This window comes from Macrobrachium nipponense, chromosome 46 (genome assembly GCF_015104395.2).
Source record: "Macrobrachium nipponense isolate FS-2020 chromosome 46, ASM1510439v2, whole genome shotgun sequence".
In the NCBI taxonomy this organism is placed as follows: Eukaryota; Metazoa; Arthropoda; class Malacostraca; order Decapoda; family Palaemonidae; genus Macrobrachium; species Macrobrachium nipponense.
Window position 1 is genome coordinate 36,658,171 of NC_061106.1, and position 19,776 is coordinate 36,677,946.

A 19,776-nucleotide genomic window follows, 5' to 3' on the forward strand; every position below is an offset into this window, starting at 1 on the left:
TGGATATCCCATAGTTTTTAGTGGTTCTTTAAGACTAGTACTACTTCTAAATTAGCTTCTTTAAAAGACCTGTTGTATTTTGCATACTCCATTTTGTTGTCAGTTCAAACAGTTGGATGTGCAACTCCCTTTTGTTAGGTGTTATTATTGTACCAATTTATGGTGATGGCTTTAGTATATGGATATTTTAGTCTGCGTTGTAATGATCCTCATGGAAGATCTAGATAACTAAATTTAATTTTGTTAGTGTTTAATAGGGCTTTTATTTACTATATGTAAAGATAACATGTTGTAGTGATTTTCAGAGTAAGGTTTTGTGGCACTTTTGGTAAGCATTTTTCCTAAAGATCTTTCTGGTACCAGGTTGAGTCCTTGTTGCCTGTTTCACGAATATTAGATTTAGTATGTGAATAACTGATTAATTGAAAGAAGTAAGAGAAAGCAGATTAGAAATAAAATTGTTCAGAAGCAGTTATGGCCCCCTCCCACCAAAACAATGAGATGATGGTGATTGCCAATACATCAGGCTGGCTTAGCAATGGGTAGACAAGTGTCCCTGTGACTTGAGAATTGTCATTAACAATGCAATAGTCCCCATTATCTTGGCATACCTGTCACATATTATGGATGAGGTTGGTGGTGGTCTTGTCTTCCATCTTTTTTATGTGCAGTTTAAATGGGATGTTTGCTGATGTGTAATTTAAATGGGACTTTTGTCAATGTGTAATTTAAATGGGACTTTTGTCAATGTGTAATTTAAATGGGACTTTTGTCAATTTCAATTTATAATTATTATCCTCTGTTGTTGATATTGGAGAAATATGAAGTTTAAGAAGAAATTTAACAACAAAGGGGGAAAGGGAAATGAATGGACTAGTAGTGAAAGTCTAAAATAGATGCAGCTGCAGACAGGATACTGCAAAAGGCACACTATGAGGTATACCTAACAAAGAAAACACTAGCTTAAATGAAGTTCTGATTTTTATCAGTAAGGCAGGATTTATCATCCTCCTTCAGATTTCAGCATCGATTGCCAAAGCTGCCTGAACTGCTTGGAATAATTGATATGTTGAAGTCACAGCTTCACCTTGACTGAAACAGAGTTCATTCAGCTTTTGACACTTAAAGAGATATAAGGCAGATAACTTCAAAGGAAAAATCATGCTTAATTATCACAGTAAACCAATTTCCACTCCATTATTTCAGATATCTGCTGTGATGGAACTTTTACATCACTTCTAAAACAAGCTCATTCAAATAGGAAGAGTAGCTGAATATTTTAGTTGTCATTACGTACTCATTATGCTATCCGGGAAAAAAGATAAAAATTAAGACTTCCAGAGTTGGTAATGGCCAGCAAAGATATATTTATTTATAGACAAGGCTTAGTTGTATACATAATAGTAAATACAAAGAATCAATTACTATTCATAACATGAAGGTCATCACTACACTGCTAATAAATGGAACTATATTGTAGAATAATTACTGAAAGATGCACAATGTTCTTGTTATTCACACACAATAGCCCTTTCCTGTGTCCTGTGTTATGCTGGTATATTTGTTATATAACATTTAAAATTCCCTTAGTAATGAGTGTTTTGGATCTTTCATTTCACAGACTGTGGAATTTATAAATTTAGAAAGCCCTTTAAACCTCTCTAGTAGAAGGCTGGTGGTTTCCAGCATATTTATTGCTGTATACATAATTGTTATACTATACCAAATAATTTGGTAATCTAAAAAATAAATTTTTTTTTTTTTTTTTTTTTTTTTTACAAGTATTTTCATTCCTGTGCATGGCTAGAGAGCTAGATCAGAGTAGTGAAGCTTGTCTGATGCATGTGAAAGAACAGCAAAACCAAGAGCAAGAAGAGGAAACAGTTTGCTAGTTTATGACAAACATCCAGTTTCAGTATATGGATTGTTGTTTTGGTGTGTTGTTCTGATAGGTCTTATATGAAGAGGAACATTTCTTCAGTATTATTGTCCTTCAGTTTCATATTCATATACCCCACCTTTTCATGTTTTTGGTTAACTTTAGGACTGAATGTAATCTAAAACCCTTGAGTATCATTATTATTACTACTGGATTAGTTTAAAAGGATCAGTGGTTTTATTTGTAGACTTCCATAGGGATGCCCTAAGAATTTGTTTTAAATGGCAGGTGAAACTAGGGAGAGGTAATGTGAAAGATGTTGAACAACTTGATGAGAGGAATTAGAGGGAACAGCTAAAAAGTAAGTCAGAAAACAGTGCAGCTAGGGCCAAAGAGATAGTGTAGAGGATATTTTGCTACCATCTAGAGTTTGCCACATACATACTAGGTAGTGGTACCCCTCAATGGGGTCAGTAGTTGAATAGCTTATAGTAGTTCTGAACAAGTAGAGTACACTGTATAATTAATTCGGAAACATAAGTTTGGTAAACAGAATTATACCTTGGGTGAAGTAAAGAGTGCATTTTTGTACCCCCATCATACCTCACAGAATTATGGCATTGTTCTAGCTTGTGTTTGTTTTAACTGTCATAGATGGCACATTTTTAGGTACATGGAGAATTGGGAGATTTATTTCTAGCCTTGCACATTGTATGGTAAATATGTAATTCTTCATGGATATTTTTGATGTTAGTTCAAGTGTAGTGTATTGGCACAGTCTCCATCATTTTCATTACTGTATGTAATTGTGGAATGAAAATGTTTAAAATTATGATTCATAATTTAACATCTATTTTCTTTCATTGCCAAAGAAAGTATTACTAAATGAGAGCTGGTTAGACCAGATTTATTTTATATTTTTATTTTCATTCATTTTCCTTCTTACTTGTTTGAATTCATTATTTTAATGTGAAATATTAAGATGTCTAGCAGGTCTAAGGAATATTGATGAATTGGTCAATAACATCTTTCAAGGTAGGTTTCCATGACTGTAGCATATGGTTAAACAGTTAATTTAATTAAGGTAAATTTATTGTTGAAAAATTATGCTAAAGGAAGGTGAGTGAGATGTAGTGTCATTTGTAACACCACAAAACTTTACATTTTCATTTTGCTTGTAGCTTAAGGGATGTTACCCTCCCTCCCACTGTATGTTCAAGCAGCAGCACTGTTGTCTCTTTACATATATGTTGTAAATTTTGACCTTTGTTATGTATTGGCACCTTTGTTTTTGCTTGCTTGATATGCCAGCTATGCTGATATTGTTTTTGGGGAGTTTTGATCTGCATTTGATTTACGTTACTTTTGTTTCTTTTTTCTTTCTAGCGGTGTGTAGTGGTAGATGTTGTTCAGTAGCATGCAACACAATTCGAGAGGAGGAAGAAATGCCACAGGAAGTGCAGTGTGCCAAATGCCATCACTTTCATGGTGACCAGCCAGTTGGGTCAGAGTCCCTTGTAGAAGTTAGTGAAGAGGCTGGTCAAAATTTGGAAACAGGTCAAATCCCTGACGGACATTCACTTCCTCTTGAACCGTCCTTAGATCGTCCTCAGACCCCTCCATCGCCTCATGAAGGCTCTCCCCTCCTACCGTCCTCCCCTAATCTCAATTCTTCCAAAGAATTAAGACAGCCATGTAGCAATAATAAAGCAAATCCTGATAATGAATACAAAGCCTCAACACCTCAAAATTTAGATGCTGATGTGCTAAATAAAGCCAGTGTTGAAAGTTGTGCACATGCAGTAACTACAAAGTCTATAAGTGTACCTGATTTCTGCAACCATGAGCGGCAGGCTACTGATGAAACTTTTGTTGTTTATGAGTCTAAGTCCAAAAGTGATCCTTGTTGTGAAACAATAGGAGAAACTTCTTTTATAAGAAAAAGTATTCAAGAAATGATTTCAAGGGCAAACGAGTCTTCTCGAAAACAGTCACCTACAAAACCATGGTTAAAGGGCTTCTCTGCCAAAGGACATGCAAAGAAGCCAGGTGGTGCTTACAGAATTGTGCCTACATCCCCATCCAAAGCCAGTAGTAGTATGTTAGGAAGTGACACTGATTTAGTGTGTAGTCTTAGTGAAAGTAAAGGGGTTGAAGAAGACCCCATGCCAGGTGAATCCCTCCCCTCCACATCCAGATTGACAGAAAATAATGATGAGGATGATAACTGTAAAAAATGTAAACACCCTTTAGAAAAAAGTTTTTCTGCTGATTCAACTCAATTACCAACTAAGACTTCTCCAGTTGGTGTAGAAACAGCCTCAGATTCCTTAAAAGCTCTTAACCTGAGTCCAAGCAAGAAAAGAAGAAAAGTCACAGTGCCATGCAGGTTTACGTCTGATGGAACAAGAATTAGCTTTCTCTGCGATGTCAGTATGTACTGCTCCTTTTATGTCATTGGTTGTTACTAGATTGTTTTGTAGTTTAGAATAGCTAACTTTAGGTGTGACAATATGAAGCAATGTTCTGAGAAGTAGAAAAGTAGTTAAAATCGCTTAGTATAAAATATATGACTTAGCATGTAGATTAGTAATTAGGCCAAGCTAAGGATAGGCTACTTATAGAACTCCTCGGTTAGCCATCTTGATAGTCACATTGTCTTTGACAAGAATTTCTTGCAGGAATTATTTTACATGAAATGACTTGACTCATCTCAGTTTAACTGTTTCATTGATATGTTCGATTTGCCACCTGTTTGACTTTTCTAATAAATAAGGGTAAGAATTTAGGTTTTATATGAGTACAGTCTACTCTGCTTGATTTGGGAATCCAGTTGCTTTTCCAAATTAATACTTTAAATTTTAAAGCCAAGATTATATTAAGTTTCTATCTTTTCTGGATGCTTATATTGCATTGGGATAATTTATTTTATTAAATATATGAAGTGATTCACTGTTATATTATATCTGGAGTGTTAGATACGTATGGTAATTTTATTTATGAAAATTAAATTGGGTTAGAAAATACAGATATAGTTCAATAATAAATAATCAACTTGTTAATATGTCTTTCTCCAAATGATATTTTTCTGTTCCTTTTAAGGAAAATGGCAGGAGATTCTAGGCAAATCATGTTTTCTAGAAAACTGTGTTATCACATTTTACTAGGATGTTGAGAGAAATTTACATTTATTGCTAATAGTATAGTATGTGTGTGATAGAGTATACTTTAGGGAAATTTCTGTGTGTGTGATAGAGTATACTTTAGGGAAATTTATTTATGTGTGTGATAGAGTATACTTTAGGGAAATTTCTTTAAGAATTTTTAGCATGAAATAATTATCCATGATATGGATGAAGAATTTGACAAGTTACATTTAAAAAATTGTAGATACTATACAATGGAATACGTATTTAACATTTGTGGCAAAAAACTAATATTTAGGAATTCAGACAGAAGTACAAATATCTCTAGTATTTAGTAGAGGTAAAGTAAAAAGTTTTAGTGAAAATGAGATGGACACTCATGACTCATTCTCCCATTTCTATATTCAAACATGGCAACATTTGCCTGAATTTGAAGTATGTAGTACACTGTATGAGGTCATTGCCTTTGTAAAGCTTAGTCAGAAGTAGTATATTTCCAGTTTTGTACCTATTTGAATATTTGAATATTAAACAAGGTTAGGAGAAGAAATGTGTAGATTTAAGAAAAAGGAGAATCATGTTTCAGGTAGGAAAAAAGGTAAGGTAGATCAAAGGTAAGTGGAAGAAAGTTGTTTTACTTAAGCATATATAATGCAAAGAATCAGTTGGTTCAGAGTAATTTGTTGTACTTACTGTACATGCCAGGTAACTCTTAATAATTTAATTGTGCTGTACAGTATCTGGATATAATTGATATTTTTGGTCCTCAGTCATGTGTTGATAATTCTTTCAATATATTGTACTTACTTCCCTCATTCCCCTTGGTGTTGTTAGATATTTTGAGGTCCTCTGTAATCCCTGTGACTACCATTTTCTGTTGAAGAAAATTCTCACAGAAATCTGTAATGGGGAAGTTATAAATACTTTGTGACAGCAGAGATGGCTGACCTAATTAGATTATAATTTGGCTGTGTCCTATTTTAGATTATAATGCTTTTCCCTTCACATATAGTTTTTCTTGGATAAATAATTAATATTAGAAAAACATTATGCAGGATAGCTTTGTCAGCTTAAGTGCAAAAGAATTTTTTTTTTTAATATTAAAGCTTTTCAGTTGTCAGCACATAGGGGAATGCATGTTTTTGTCTTTTTTTCTGTATGCAGGTAATGCTATTTTTTAAGCACACAATTTATAATCGCATGCAACAATGTTATTTATGATGCTGCACATGAGTGCATTATTATTCTTAGATTTTAAGTATTATGGCAGATTTCTGAAGTCAAAATATTTTACAGGAAACAGGATTATTTGCAGGTCTCAGTGGTAGACAGTTCTATTGCTCATCTCCCCTTTTTAAATGAAGAATATGTATACATATATGATTAGACCTAGGCTATGTTAAACATATGTATTGTAAAATGCATACCTAATTAATGAATTTAGGTACTAGTTACATACTGAGTTTCAGAGTTTGTTCAAGGATTGAATGTTGAGGTTCCCGTTCAAATTACAAGCTTTCATTTTTACTTATGCCTTAATACGTGGTTAAGAGTAGACATACTGACTGCTAAATAACTACTAAGTCTGCAATGCTGTAATGAGTGATTGCCAAGACTTCCTTTCAGTATGGGGACCATCCTGTTGTTTTTCTGACATTCTTGGTCCTGAACTCTGTCTCTCTCACACCAAATGATTGTAGTAATGTTTTGATGAACTCTCTCTTTTCAAATTTTATTAGACTGCAGGTCAATGTAGTAATTTCTTGGTATGTTTTTGTGAACAGTAAGGAGAGAGGTCTTAAACTCAGACTTATTTATCACTTTGGGCAGTCCAGGATCCTCAAACAGTGTTCACAGATGCCACAATAGCTGGCATAATGTATTAGATGCAAAACAAGTTATTATGGTCTTTTAGAAATGTGTCCTGAATTCACTTGAAGCAGCTAAGGAATTGTTGCTTCATTGGGGATGTAAATGTAGCGGCTGTACTAATATAGTCTTAATGTAGCCATAGCTAGTCTAGGAAACTAATGTTGCAGAGGCAGCAGTGGGGGATATATGTAGTAGCTGTTTTCCATCTTCCATAACCTAAAGTTTCAATCAACATAGAGGAAGATTTGGTAATATGTACTGATGTTTCAAGGAATGGCATTATGGGTTTTTCAAATATCCCTGAAAGTACACTCCTGAAATTGCTGTATGTCTCTTAAAAGACCATGAATTTATTGATATAATTATTTATTGTTGGAAGATATTTTTTTCCATAGCATAGGAAAACTTGGTAAAAGCTAATTTTATATTTAGCTGGAGACAAAATCTACCCACAGGAAGTGTGCATATAGTAAATGATGAGCTAGTGCACTTGGAAAACTCTTCACAATTTTCCCAGCCCCCAATTAAGAATTGGCTGCTCAGCAATAGTACTGAACTGTCTTCTATGTACAAATAAAGTAGTATTTGAAATGTTGGCAGGAAAAGGAAATTTAAGTTGGAAGTATACCTTGATTTCGATGTGATTAAATTTCTTTTGTCCAAATTTGTCAAGTTTTATGAATTTGTTGGGGAGATTTCAATGGATTTAATCATCTTCATCTGACTTGTACTTTTACTGTATGCTTTTATTGCATGTATTTCAAAGATGTTGTTAATTCTGTGGCAAGAATCAGGATTAGTCTGTAATTCTGGTTATTGAGCTCTATTGTTTTTGTGGATATTTTATGTGGTCATTAATGCATTAAGTTATTTTCCCTCTATGCACTGAATCTTAGAGAACATATTATATATGTATTTTGGAGTGGTACAGATTAGTATGTTTGCCCAACGAGGAGAAGACAGTTTTTTAATTGTCCATAAAAATTCCATTGCACCATTTCTTTGCAAAATTTTAGGGGAAAGCCATGTCTTATGTGTTATTTGGATTATAACACATTAAATATCAGTTTTTCTACTCCATGTTTGTTATTTTACACAGAATGATGTGATTTACAGAGCTTTCACATTGAAGCAACATTAGGTGGGTCTTTGTTTGGCATAGAATTGCCTTATATCACTCACTGAAGGCATGTCATTTTACAGAATATTATGAATGGGATTTAAGAAGAGAATTACTATTTTTATAAGACCTTTCCTATCATTGAATTTTTAAGTGAAAAGTTGAAACAACTGTTCACATTATGTATCTCAGGAGTGTAAGAAGTGTTCTCATTTTAGCATGAGACCTTAATGACATCGCTACGATAAATTTTGAATATGTTTTTGTATTGGTTGTTGATGACCTAACATTCATTTATTACCTTATGGATGATAGTGACTGCAACAACAAACTCCAAATTCATATAATTCAATGGACAGCAGAAATACATTATTGCAGATTTTGTTCATGAAACTTACCTGTCAGATATATATATAGCTGTATTTTCTGAAGTCCGACAGAATTTAAAAAAACTTCCGACACACGCAGTGGTCGGCCAGGTGGTTAGTACCCATTCCCGCCGCTGGGAGGCGGGTATCAGGAACCATTCCCATTTTCTATTCATAATTTTTCTGTCGCCGGTGCTGAAAACACCTGTTTTCAGTACCTCCGTCTTAGGATTTTGGAAACTTCATTGCCGCTAAGTATCCTAATTGTCTTTTGATTTATTTACTTGGATTTGTGGCTAGGCATACGCTATCTTATATAGAAGAGGACGCTTCACGTCCCCTCTCTCTCTCGTTATGCGTTTCAGTGAGAAGTAAGAAGGTGAACGTCGCCTGATCACGTGTACGTCTTTCCACCGAGAAATATGAAAAAGAAGGCAGTTTCTCTCGCTTGTTTTGACGCCTGTCAGGAGCGTGACGCTTTTCTGCACGCTTCTTTTGACGCTCGGCTTGAACGGGATGCTCGGATGGACGCCAGGCGCGCGCCAGTGGACGCCGAGCGCGTGCCAGGACGCCGAGCGTCCTCGCCAATGGACGCCGAGCGCACGCCAGGTTTGTCTCCTGGCTGAACGTTTCTGTTGAACTCTTCAAGCTCTTGTTTAAGATTTGAGCCTCAAGAATGTGAAGTAAGCAGTGCTTCGGAGGAAGCTTAAAGTGAACAGACAACTTCGTCTTCGAAACCCAGCAAGACCTCGGGTTTCGTGAATTCAAGAGGTCTCTGTCAATATTATATTGCTTTTCGCAAAGGTGGATGGAGTTAAGGAAAGCTCAAGGGAAGATCTCGTTTTCTCTACCGCAGTCAAGACTTTGCGATAAGGCAGTTACGGGTTATGTAAAGGCTCGACGTCCTGCACGTCAGGACTCTCGGCGACGTTCAGTAGGATTCTTGCAAAGGCACTCATCAAAAGGACGCTCTTCAGGAAAGCGCAAGACAGGACTTCCTTTGCCATACTGCCAATAAATTTTAAGCTTTAGCAGGCATTAGTTGTGATACGGGAGAGGAAGCTGGTTGGAGAGTTTCTTCCTCTTCCCAGGATAATTTTGCAAGCTTTTTAGCCCATCTGAAAGGGTTTTTCAGATGATAGATTTTGTTAGTTTCTAGTCGGGACTACGCTGCCGAATTGAACTTCGTCGTTCTACCTGCCGTAAGCCCTGTCTCTTAACAGGATTCTTGCCCCTTCCTCGTTTGAGACGGGAATCGGAAAAATAAAATGCTCGACTTCCTGGATTACGTTTTGTCAATTCAGTGACTTTCCCCCATTGACAATATACTATCGTTTTGTCAAGTAAGTGGGTATCCCCTCATTGACAAAATATCTCTTTTTGTCCCGTAAATGGGTTAGTTCTCATTGACAAACATCTCATTAACTTGATATTGCGTAAGCGAATAAGCTCTTATTGACAAGATTCGGAAGAGCTCTCATTCGTCATTCGCAGACTCGTACAAGAAATAGACTTGTAGACTACGTCAATGAACGCTTATGTCCAATAACATAAGAAGCTTGAGCTGTCTGCTTCGATTCTCTAAGTTTTGTTCATGAAACTTGCCTGTCAGATATGTATGTAGCTGTATTTCCGAATTCAGCTATATATATGTCTGCCAGGTAAGTATGAACAAACTTTATTGTGATATAATAAAATATTTTGCCTTGCGTTATTTTACTACTGGTTGGTTCAAGTCATATATGCTTGCTGTAGTTACCTCTTCGGATGGCAACCGAGAAGTCTATTGTCTATTATTTTAAGGACATTTAATCGTTACTCCCTGCAGCCTTCCAGGAGTTTCCGATTTATCTTTTACCGTTGTATGGTAGTGTTCTGACGACACAAACGCATCTATATATTTAGCGTTTTCTGTTTCGCTTAAATATACCAGCTTGAGAGTCTCTTTCTGCTAAAAAAATAACGGACCTATTTCTTCGTAGAATAGGGTAGCTGGCAACCCAGACATAAAGTTAAGAGACGACGTTCGTAAGCTGCTGGCTGCTGCTGTCCAGTCCAACCGAGCCAGTAACAGATCGTGCGCTGTCATGCGTGGTAGGTTACGTCTCTCTCTCCTGAGGGATTGACTGACTAACCGTATCTCTGTGCTGGCGGTTACGTCTCTCCTGCGGGATTGACTGACTAACTCTATCTCTGTCCTACAATCACGGACTTTAGCCTAAGATTGAGGGGATTTCTTACGTGAATGAATAAACTTTGCATTCGTTTTGCCTTACTATGTTCAACAGAGTTATCTCTTAATCCTTTCGGTGCTCGTTACCTCACGGTATAGAACTACGAGTCTACCGCAACATTGCACTTTTATATGCTCTCCTGCTTAGGCAAAGCGCAGCCTTATTAGGGAAGTAAGCATACTCGGGGAGGGAATGGATGAGCTTGCTGGGGACCATTTCCTTCCTGAAGAAGTTTGTTTCCCCGAATAGACTGCAATTCAGACCACAGTTTTTTCCTACCGGGAAACTGAAATATTATTCAAGATCTAGGAATGATTCTGAACATCTCTCAGTGTGTCTATCACCTGAGGTGATAGAAAGAAGGTGCCGGACATCTGGATAGGGTTTCAGATGTCCTGGATCTTAATCTGAAAGAAGTAAATGCAATTCGGTCGTCCCTCCAGTCCTCGAAACGAGTTTTTGGAACCAGTGGTCCAGATCAACTCTGATATTCCACAGCTCTCTCATATCTTAAGAAGTTCTTCTCTCGGTCCCTGCTCGAGTTTACGAGAAAGAGCCTATTATAACAACAGGCGTAGAATGTAACGATCCTCTAGAGGTTCGTTACAGGATTGCAAAAGTCCATACGAATCGTCTCGATCGACGGCCAGCAACTTTTTGACTTCCGAGTGGAATCTTTCTTTAGAAGTAAGTTGAGAGTTGTGGAGACTTTAGGGACGCCCTTTCATTCTTCTCTTCGATATGTTGAGGACGAAGAGGCTTCTTCTTCTCTGCTCCCTTATTCTCGATCCGGGATCGGTACCATTAAACGCCATCCTATGATATTAAACGGGGATGGATGTTTAGTCTCTTTTTCCCCTTTTCCAATCGCTTAGGAAATGTAATAAGAGGATTTATGACGTCACAGGGAGCGACAATGACACTGATCGCCCCATGTTGGGCTTCAGGATCCTGGATTCACAGAGGTCACATCCTTCCTAGTTCACTTTCCAAGGACCTTTTCCGAGAGAGTCGGTCTACTCTAACTCGAAAGGTACCTATAACCTCTCCGCTCTGAGTCTGACTACGTTCAGACTATCAAGATGTTGACAGGAATAAGATTACCGTCTTCCATTTCCGTCTGAAGAATGGGATAAGCTGGCAGTCACAACTATTAAAGAATACCCAAATATGTTGTTGACGGCCTTTGGGCTCAGAGATTTGCCACCTGGCTGACCACTGCGTGTGTCGAAAGTTTTTTTAAATTCTGTAGGACTTCATAAAATACAGCTATATATATATCTGCCAGGTAAGTATGAACAAACTTTATTGTATCATAACAATATCATTTTTAAATATAAAGATAGGGGTCTTCATGTTTTTCACATGTTGCATTTTTGGAATTACTTAGAAAGTATCAAAGACTGATTTGTTTTACCTAGACTGAGATGATATTTGGTGAGCATATTTTGCTTAGACAAAGCCTAAATTATGAAATCTTTTCCAAAAAGGTATAAAGTGCTAACCCCATGGAGCTATGTATTATTATTTCTATTCATAATGAGCATACCATCCTCTGGAAAAAGCCAAAAGGGAGCCATGAACTTGCACAGCACACTTTTATATCCATTTGTTCACTTTAAACATGATATATTGAACTGCCATTTCTCTTAGATTTAAAACTTGGTCAGTCATAACAGTATTACACAGGAATCTGGATAGATTGAGACCTAGATTTATGTTAGGATTATTTAATGTTATAGGATACTTGGGAGATTTCATTAAAATTTCACATCCATGCTCAGCTGATTAAGGCTGGGACATATTCCAGAAACATCTAAATTTCTTAAATAGACTTGTATTCAGTAATGAAATGTGTCATCCATATTAATGAGATAAGTTTCAAATGTTCAGGCCTTCTTAATTTGGAATGAAATATACTGGCTAGTGATCATCCTTAGTGTGCTGACTACAAATATGATGCTATTTTTTTTAAGAAGGTGAGCTAGTATTGCATATTGTTGGACTTTAAGTGGTATATTTTTAAAAATTACATTGACTAGTTTTTTATTACTTGTTGAGGATTTGGAGAGGAGATAAAAAAATCTGTCTGCACCATGATGCTCACCCTTCATTGACCTAGCAAAAATGCTTAGCAATAATTCATGCGGTGTACTATATGAATTTGGGGTCATTTGAAAGTTGACAGGTTGAAGTTTATCATGTTTAAAAATGTAAAAAAAAAAAAAATAAATAAATAAATAAATAAATCACAAGTAAAAAATCACAAGTAAGTTAGCAATAATGAAAAATTTGTACAAAAAAAGTAAACCATTTTTTCTCTCATATGCAATACACAACAAGATAATTACAAAAACAATTTATATAATTCCCCCCTCAAAAAAAAAAATTGTGCACAAAAAAGTAAAGACTTTATACAGAAAAAACAAGTATTTTTTTTACTCTGCCATTTACGTGTGTGTGCTGCCCTTGGTGCTAACAATGGCTGGATCTTTTAAAAACTTGTAAGGAGGTTTGCAAGTCTTCTTCCACCTCATCCCCCTTCGCCAACTTTAACTAGGTTGTCAAGACTGGCATCTTCCTGTGCCTCCTGGGAGACATTAAGTGGTGAAGTGGTTGGAAGAGGCATAGAGATGCCTAGAGGATCAAGTTCATTGAAGTGGGGCAGCAACACATCAGATTCTTGGCTGAAGGAGCCCTGTATATTGATGAAGGCAACAAAAGACCTATTCACCTGTGGTTCTATGCTGAAGGACCGAGTCACTGAAAAAGTGGAAGGCTAGGGGCTTCCGTGCATGGGGTTCAGGATCTGAAGTAACACTGTTGAGAGAACTTTGACAACATGAATGATGCTGCTCTTTGCAATGACAATCCTTCAATACTCTTGCCTCTGAGCATCTGCATTCAAGGCACTGTGGAAGTCATTGGGGTCCAGGTTGGGGTTCTCCAACATCTCAGTAACTGTATCAAAGTCCATTCGCATATGCTTATACAAGGGCAGTCATTTTGTAACGTCCTTATCATCAACTGATGATATATCCATATCAGCCAATAAAAAGCAATAATTTAATGTTTCATGACATGTTAAGTGATGTGCTGTGAAGCCAGTAGCAATTGCAAAAATGCACTCTTTTTCTCTATGTAGTTCTACATTTGCTTTGTGTGTGTGTGTGTGTTCGTGCATGCATTTCTTAGTGCTGTATCGTGTGTATGTTTTTTTTTTTTTATACTGTACAGTGCCCTTTCATTATAAGTTTCGTTGATTCTAAGTGAGATTACTACACATCATACCAATACATGAGAATATTATATCACCATTGATATGTAAAAATGTTCAAAATGCAAATTTGTAGATGATGGCAACACATATTGTTTATAACTTGTCTTGATGACATCACCCAAATCAAAGTGTGTATGTATGTGTGTGTGTACATACATACCCTACACACACACTAGGGGATATGGAATGCGTTTACAGGATTTTCAGCGTTGCTCTCTGATTAATGGTCCCATTAAGAGGGTTACTAGTGTTATTGCCGATTTTCAGTTAGCAGCATCCACCAGAAACAGAAACCGCCCCATAAACTAGGGACTGCCTGTATAAGGAATCCCTTACCTCGATTGTGACCAATCCTATACCCTGCGAATACGTAATGGGTATATATAAGGTCCACAGAGGAATCCTTGAATAGTCCACAAATCCGGAGTCCGCGAATAGTGGGGGTCGACTGTATAGGTTTTACAGGTAAATCACTCTCAAAGAGATTAATAAAGCATAGTAAACATTTAGTTAAGCATGGCCAACAAAGCCCAGCAATTTTTAACCACATAAATAACCATAAGTACAGAATAAACTGGAATTTTTCACATATAATTTATAGCAGCAATTGTCGGTTCGAAAGTCAGATGGTAGCATCAGCTTTCATTAAAAAAAGAAATACGATGAACCACTAAGAAGGAGCTTAGGACTAAGAAATTATAGATAAAATCTTCCTCCAACCAGTTATTAAGAAGATAAAGACCAATTGTCCACTGGAAAGTTACGCAGTGGCTGACCTCTGATCCCTTTCTGTAACTCCTACCCTCATTCATTATCTGCCTGAAGAGACAGTTGGTTCTCTGAAATATAGCATTAACTTTCTACATTATGATGTTTTTATGGGCTCATTTTTATTAGGTAGATAGAATTCTGTTTACAGAAAATATTTCAATCCCTCCATTCCACCTTGGAAACTTCTCCAGGCCTCCTATACCCCAAAACCCTTTCTCAGTCTGTATATGAGTGTAAGCAGTGTTACCAACATTTCTTAGGCTTCACAGCATTGCCAATCATTGTTTTTTTTTTTTTTTTTTTCATTTTTAAAAATTAATACATATTACATATATATGTATTTGTGGCCCATGATCTGGTGCCGGCAGATACTGTCAAGTGTCAAATAATGAAGATCTGCATACCATAATATCCTGCTCTTCATGACACGTCATCACACATCACTTTATTGCTTTCAATTAGCTGATACAGCATCAGTGCTACAATAATGTATCGTAGGTGTGTGGGGGCAAGCATTTGTGTCTATGGTGCACTGCTATGCCGTGACTGGAGGTAATGAGTTAAATTTTAATGTTATTTTCATGACTAAATATATGTTTATGGTACATAAAATTATTTACTAATTTTAAAATATTAATATTGATTAATACTGCATTAGTAAGTTTAATAAGATTAAGTGATATCACAAAATAAAAACAATAATTCTGTCTCTTACAGAGAAGTGTTTTTTGTATGATAAATAAATGATTTACTAATGTTCAAATATTGATACTAATGTAAACAGCCATATCAATTCATTAAAGAAAATACTATAGGGAATAAGTAAGATTTTAGTTTATAAATAAAAAAAAAGTATGTAAGAATGAAGGAAAATCCATTCTCCACACATTTTTATTTTTAGATGCAGAGATGCAGGCATGTAGTAAGCCGAGGTCCAGAGCTGTCAAATATGGCAACTAAGGTTCACATAATTTCTCTCTCTCTTTCTCTTTCTTTTGCAGAGCTGAGAGAATTGTTTATGGTACATGTATGTATAATATGTTTGTTAATATTTTCAAATAATAATAATTAATAATATAACTGTAATTACAAAATTCATATGTGATATTATTTTAAAGAAATACAGTAATCTCTCCATTTCACTTTTAAATAAAAATAACTCTCTCTTGCCCCACAAGATACGTATGTCATAGTGGTAACTCTCTCCCTCTGTTTTGGCTGAAGTGTTAGAAGTGTATGCATATATCTTTTAAGGGTATTACTACATTTTATGATAAAATGTAGTAATGATAAATGTTATTACTACATTTTATATTGATAACTCAGTTCGTATCTCATTGGGAATTATTCTGGGCAGTATGGAAAAAGAGGTTTTTATTTACAGAAAGTTCTAATTTTAGTTTTTTCATATCTGTACATTATGGGACCTCCCGGGACCTCCCTTCAGATAATGTAACCTCCTTCAAATATGGTCTAAAATGTAGAACTGATAGATAAAGAGCATCCTGAGATTCAGTACATATAGAGGGTGGTAAAGGAAGAAGAGGTATGGTGAACTGAATCACCATCATCAGTAGAAACTGGGAGATTAGGTAGACTAAAGGAGGTCATTGTAAAGGAAAAGAAAAGACAAGAAATGTTAAAATCCTGAGGAACATAACTAGGTACAGAGATGTGATCAAGTGCTGTGCTAACAATAAAGTGCATATACAAAGGAGAGAAAAATCTAGAATGAATTCATGAAAAATAATCAAACCATGAGTAAGATTCTGGTTGAGTTTTATTTCATCTAAATAATGGGGCAACCAGAGCCTCAACCTAGAGTTATCATGAGTAATGGCTAGATTCCCAAAAGTCTTGGAGACAATGTATGAGAGTAGGATATGAGTCTGATAGGAAAGAAGGTCTTATGAATATTACCATAAAAAAAAAAATTTGTAAACCTAAAGAGGTGCATTCATAAATTTTGAAAGAAGCGTCAGGTAAAAATATGCATACTTATAAGATACGGTATTTTAAACTGAAGTGTTTTTTTTTTTTTTTTTTTTTTTTTAGGTAGGTCTCTCTGTTTTTCTATGACAGAGTGCTATATTCCATAGGAGAAAGCTTTGGGTTTGATGTTCTATAATTTCAACTTGGTTCTTTATAACTCTTGACTGTACTACATACATACATATATATATATATATATATATATATATATATATATATATATATATATATATATATATATATATATATATATATGTATATATGTATATATGTATATATATATATATATAAGTAATTTTTGCTTCTTAATTTTCTGTGATGTGAACTCAAGAGTCAACTTCTTAATTATGAGTAGTGAGGAAGCACATATTTATGTATAGAACCAGCAGTCATGTCACAAATGGAAGGATGTTGGTAGTAAAAGTTTGTGAACTTGCTTATTGTACTACCATACATACTTTCTTTTTTAAACTATAACATTCACTGAATTACTCATATTTAATACCTTATTATATGAAGGTTAAAATGCAAGTAAGTTATATTTATTATTTAGTGCAAGACTTCATTTATAGAAGTACAGTATTATTTTTACTGGATACAATGTAAGGTTAGGTTATAAGATATGGAACCTGCAAAAGCTATGATTCCTGTTGAATAAAGACAGGAGTTGATGCTGTTGTACAAATTTTGCTGTTTACATCTGTATTGTTGTGTTATTTTAAAAGTGTAATCCTTTGTATTAAGTCATATGTTGATAAAAGAAAAAGAAAAATTTCTGATTTTATAGAATTTGTGGTTATCTGCATTTAATAATTCATGTGGTTTATTGAAGTACTCTACATATATATATTTATATATATATTTTATATTATATATATATATATATCTATATATATATATATATATATATATATATATATATACATATATATATAATATAATATATTATATATATATATCTTAAATTCTTAATTGTCTTAATACTAATGGCAACAGTGGCTTTTTACAATATGCCTAATTTCTTTAAAATGATTGTTGTTGCTTTTATTACAGGTTTTCACAATCTTTAATCTTTTTATTTACATACAATATATATTTGGAGCTAGTTGACTATATTCTGAAGAGAACATTTTGCAAATTTCAGAATTAGATGATGGTGCATACAATCCATTGTGGACCACTAAAGGATTTACTCAGACTTTTCACTTCTGGAAGGAATCTCGAAGAGCTCAGTCTGTTCCGCTCAATGCTTATCTTACCTATGTTACACTACCTTGGTTCACGATAATTACTGGTAAGTTTCTAATTTTCTTTGTCAATACATGATGCAGTCTGAAAAGTTTTGTATAAAACATCTCATTCATCAGTGCATTACATACGTACTTGGTTTTGGGGAGGAAACTTGTTAAATAAAAATTGTGCCGATTGTGTCAAAACTCTGTACACAGTCTTTCGTGAATCAGCGATTTGCTTTTCAGCTTATTAACAAGACTACTATATCACATAAAAGTTTAGTTATTTTTTAAAATTATATACAGTAAGGTAGAATGGTATTGAAAATATTGTTAGTCAAGTAGAAGTACAGGCACATAAATTGTATACTTTACGAACTACTGTGTACTATCAACTTTGATGGTTATTATTAACTTAGCAGTTGTGTGTGCCACATCATAGTACATGTTACTTGAAGTTCTTATAAGTCTCCCTCTGACTCAAGCTTCCTTGATGCCATTTACTTTTTGTTTCCTCCCCTTGATCTTTTCCATTCTAGCTGTCCAACATCTTTAACTTTACCTCACTCCTATTGGCCCCTCTTATTTAAGAGAAAATGGTGTAGACAAACCTTACAATACTATAGAAATGCGATCCTCTTACATGTTATAGAAATGTGATCTAATGGTCTTGTTACACCAACTGTTGATAATAATGAAAAAGTATCTAAACTTGTCCTTCACTCATAAGCTCACCTGAGCACCTATCATTATAATCCAGATGCAAATTCTTACTGCTTTTATGTAGAGTAATGTTTTGACTGTCTCTTCTTCTCTCACTAACAATATAAACACTTCCCTTTGGCTCTATCTCAAGTTAGCTGTGCAATACCACAGTGACATACATATGGTTTCGTTCATCTTTTATGTTAAATTTTATTGTGAAACGCTTTATTCTTTTATTTATTTTGTTGAATATGGTTATCATTAAACTATATATATACATATATATATATATATATACTATTATTATTAAGGAAAAAACATGTCAATACAGTTTTTCTTGTAGGACGCGGTAGGTCGCTGAATACAAGTATAAGCAAAACTAATGGTCAGGTGAAAGTATGAGTTTTTTTTTTTTGACAAACTCAAAATTTATTTGAAAATTAAGGTTTACAAATGTATGTTCAACATAAGAAACATTCAGCAAATGAGGTACCATGTATGAATATGTATATATATGTATATATATATATGTACGTATATATATATATGTATAGTATGTATATATATATATATTGCATTCAGTCATGTGTGGAACAGAAATAAATTTCTGACCTAGCAGGATCGAATCCAGGTCTTTCAATTGAAATGCAAGTCTATTGCCAACCAAGCCATTCAAGTCATAAAAGAAGTTGGAACCTAGGCACCACTGTACCAACGTGTTTTCCCCAACTTCCTGACTCAGCAGTGACTCAATTGACAGCCTTTCATTCGAATTATCCTTTGAGTGAATACGATAGAAATAATCAAGATACAATTACTAGCAATATAAACACTTGTAGAATCAAACGGATTTCCATAAAGAAACAATAATTATTCCTTTGGCGTCTGACAACTTATATAGCTGCTAATTTTACCCTCGTACGTTTACTTTAGAAACAGTATTATGATCTGATTAGGTTTTTTTCATATCACTAGTACTTCTGATAATCTTGTTCTTGGGAGAGTTATGTAACATAACATGCCTTTCTTTGTAGATTTTACATTGAAAATTAAACTATAAAGCTTGGGTAGATGAGAAACAAAAACATTAATTGCTGCTTAATATTTCAATCAGTAGCAATGATTAAATTTCCAGTAGCTACTAATAAGTGAGGGATACCTGCTTGAACCGCCCACT

At 34.8% G+C, this 19,776-nt stretch overlaps 1 protein-coding gene across 3 annotated transcripts in view; it reads left to right on the top strand.

The window, feature by feature from the left end:
- Positions 1–19,776, top strand: part of LOC135214910 (uncharacterized) — a 72,304-nt gene that overhangs the window by 40,359 nt on the left and 12,169 nt on the right. For all 3 annotated transcript variants that reach the window (XM_064249379.1, XM_064249377.1, XM_064249378.1), the window contains 2 exons: positions 3,266–4,312; positions 17,807–17,956. In XM_064249379.1, the coding sequence (XP_064105449.1) occupies positions 3,266–4,312; positions 17,807–17,956 (1,197 nt within the window). The remainder of the gene's footprint in view (positions 1–3,265; positions 4,313–17,806; positions 17,957–19,776) is intronic.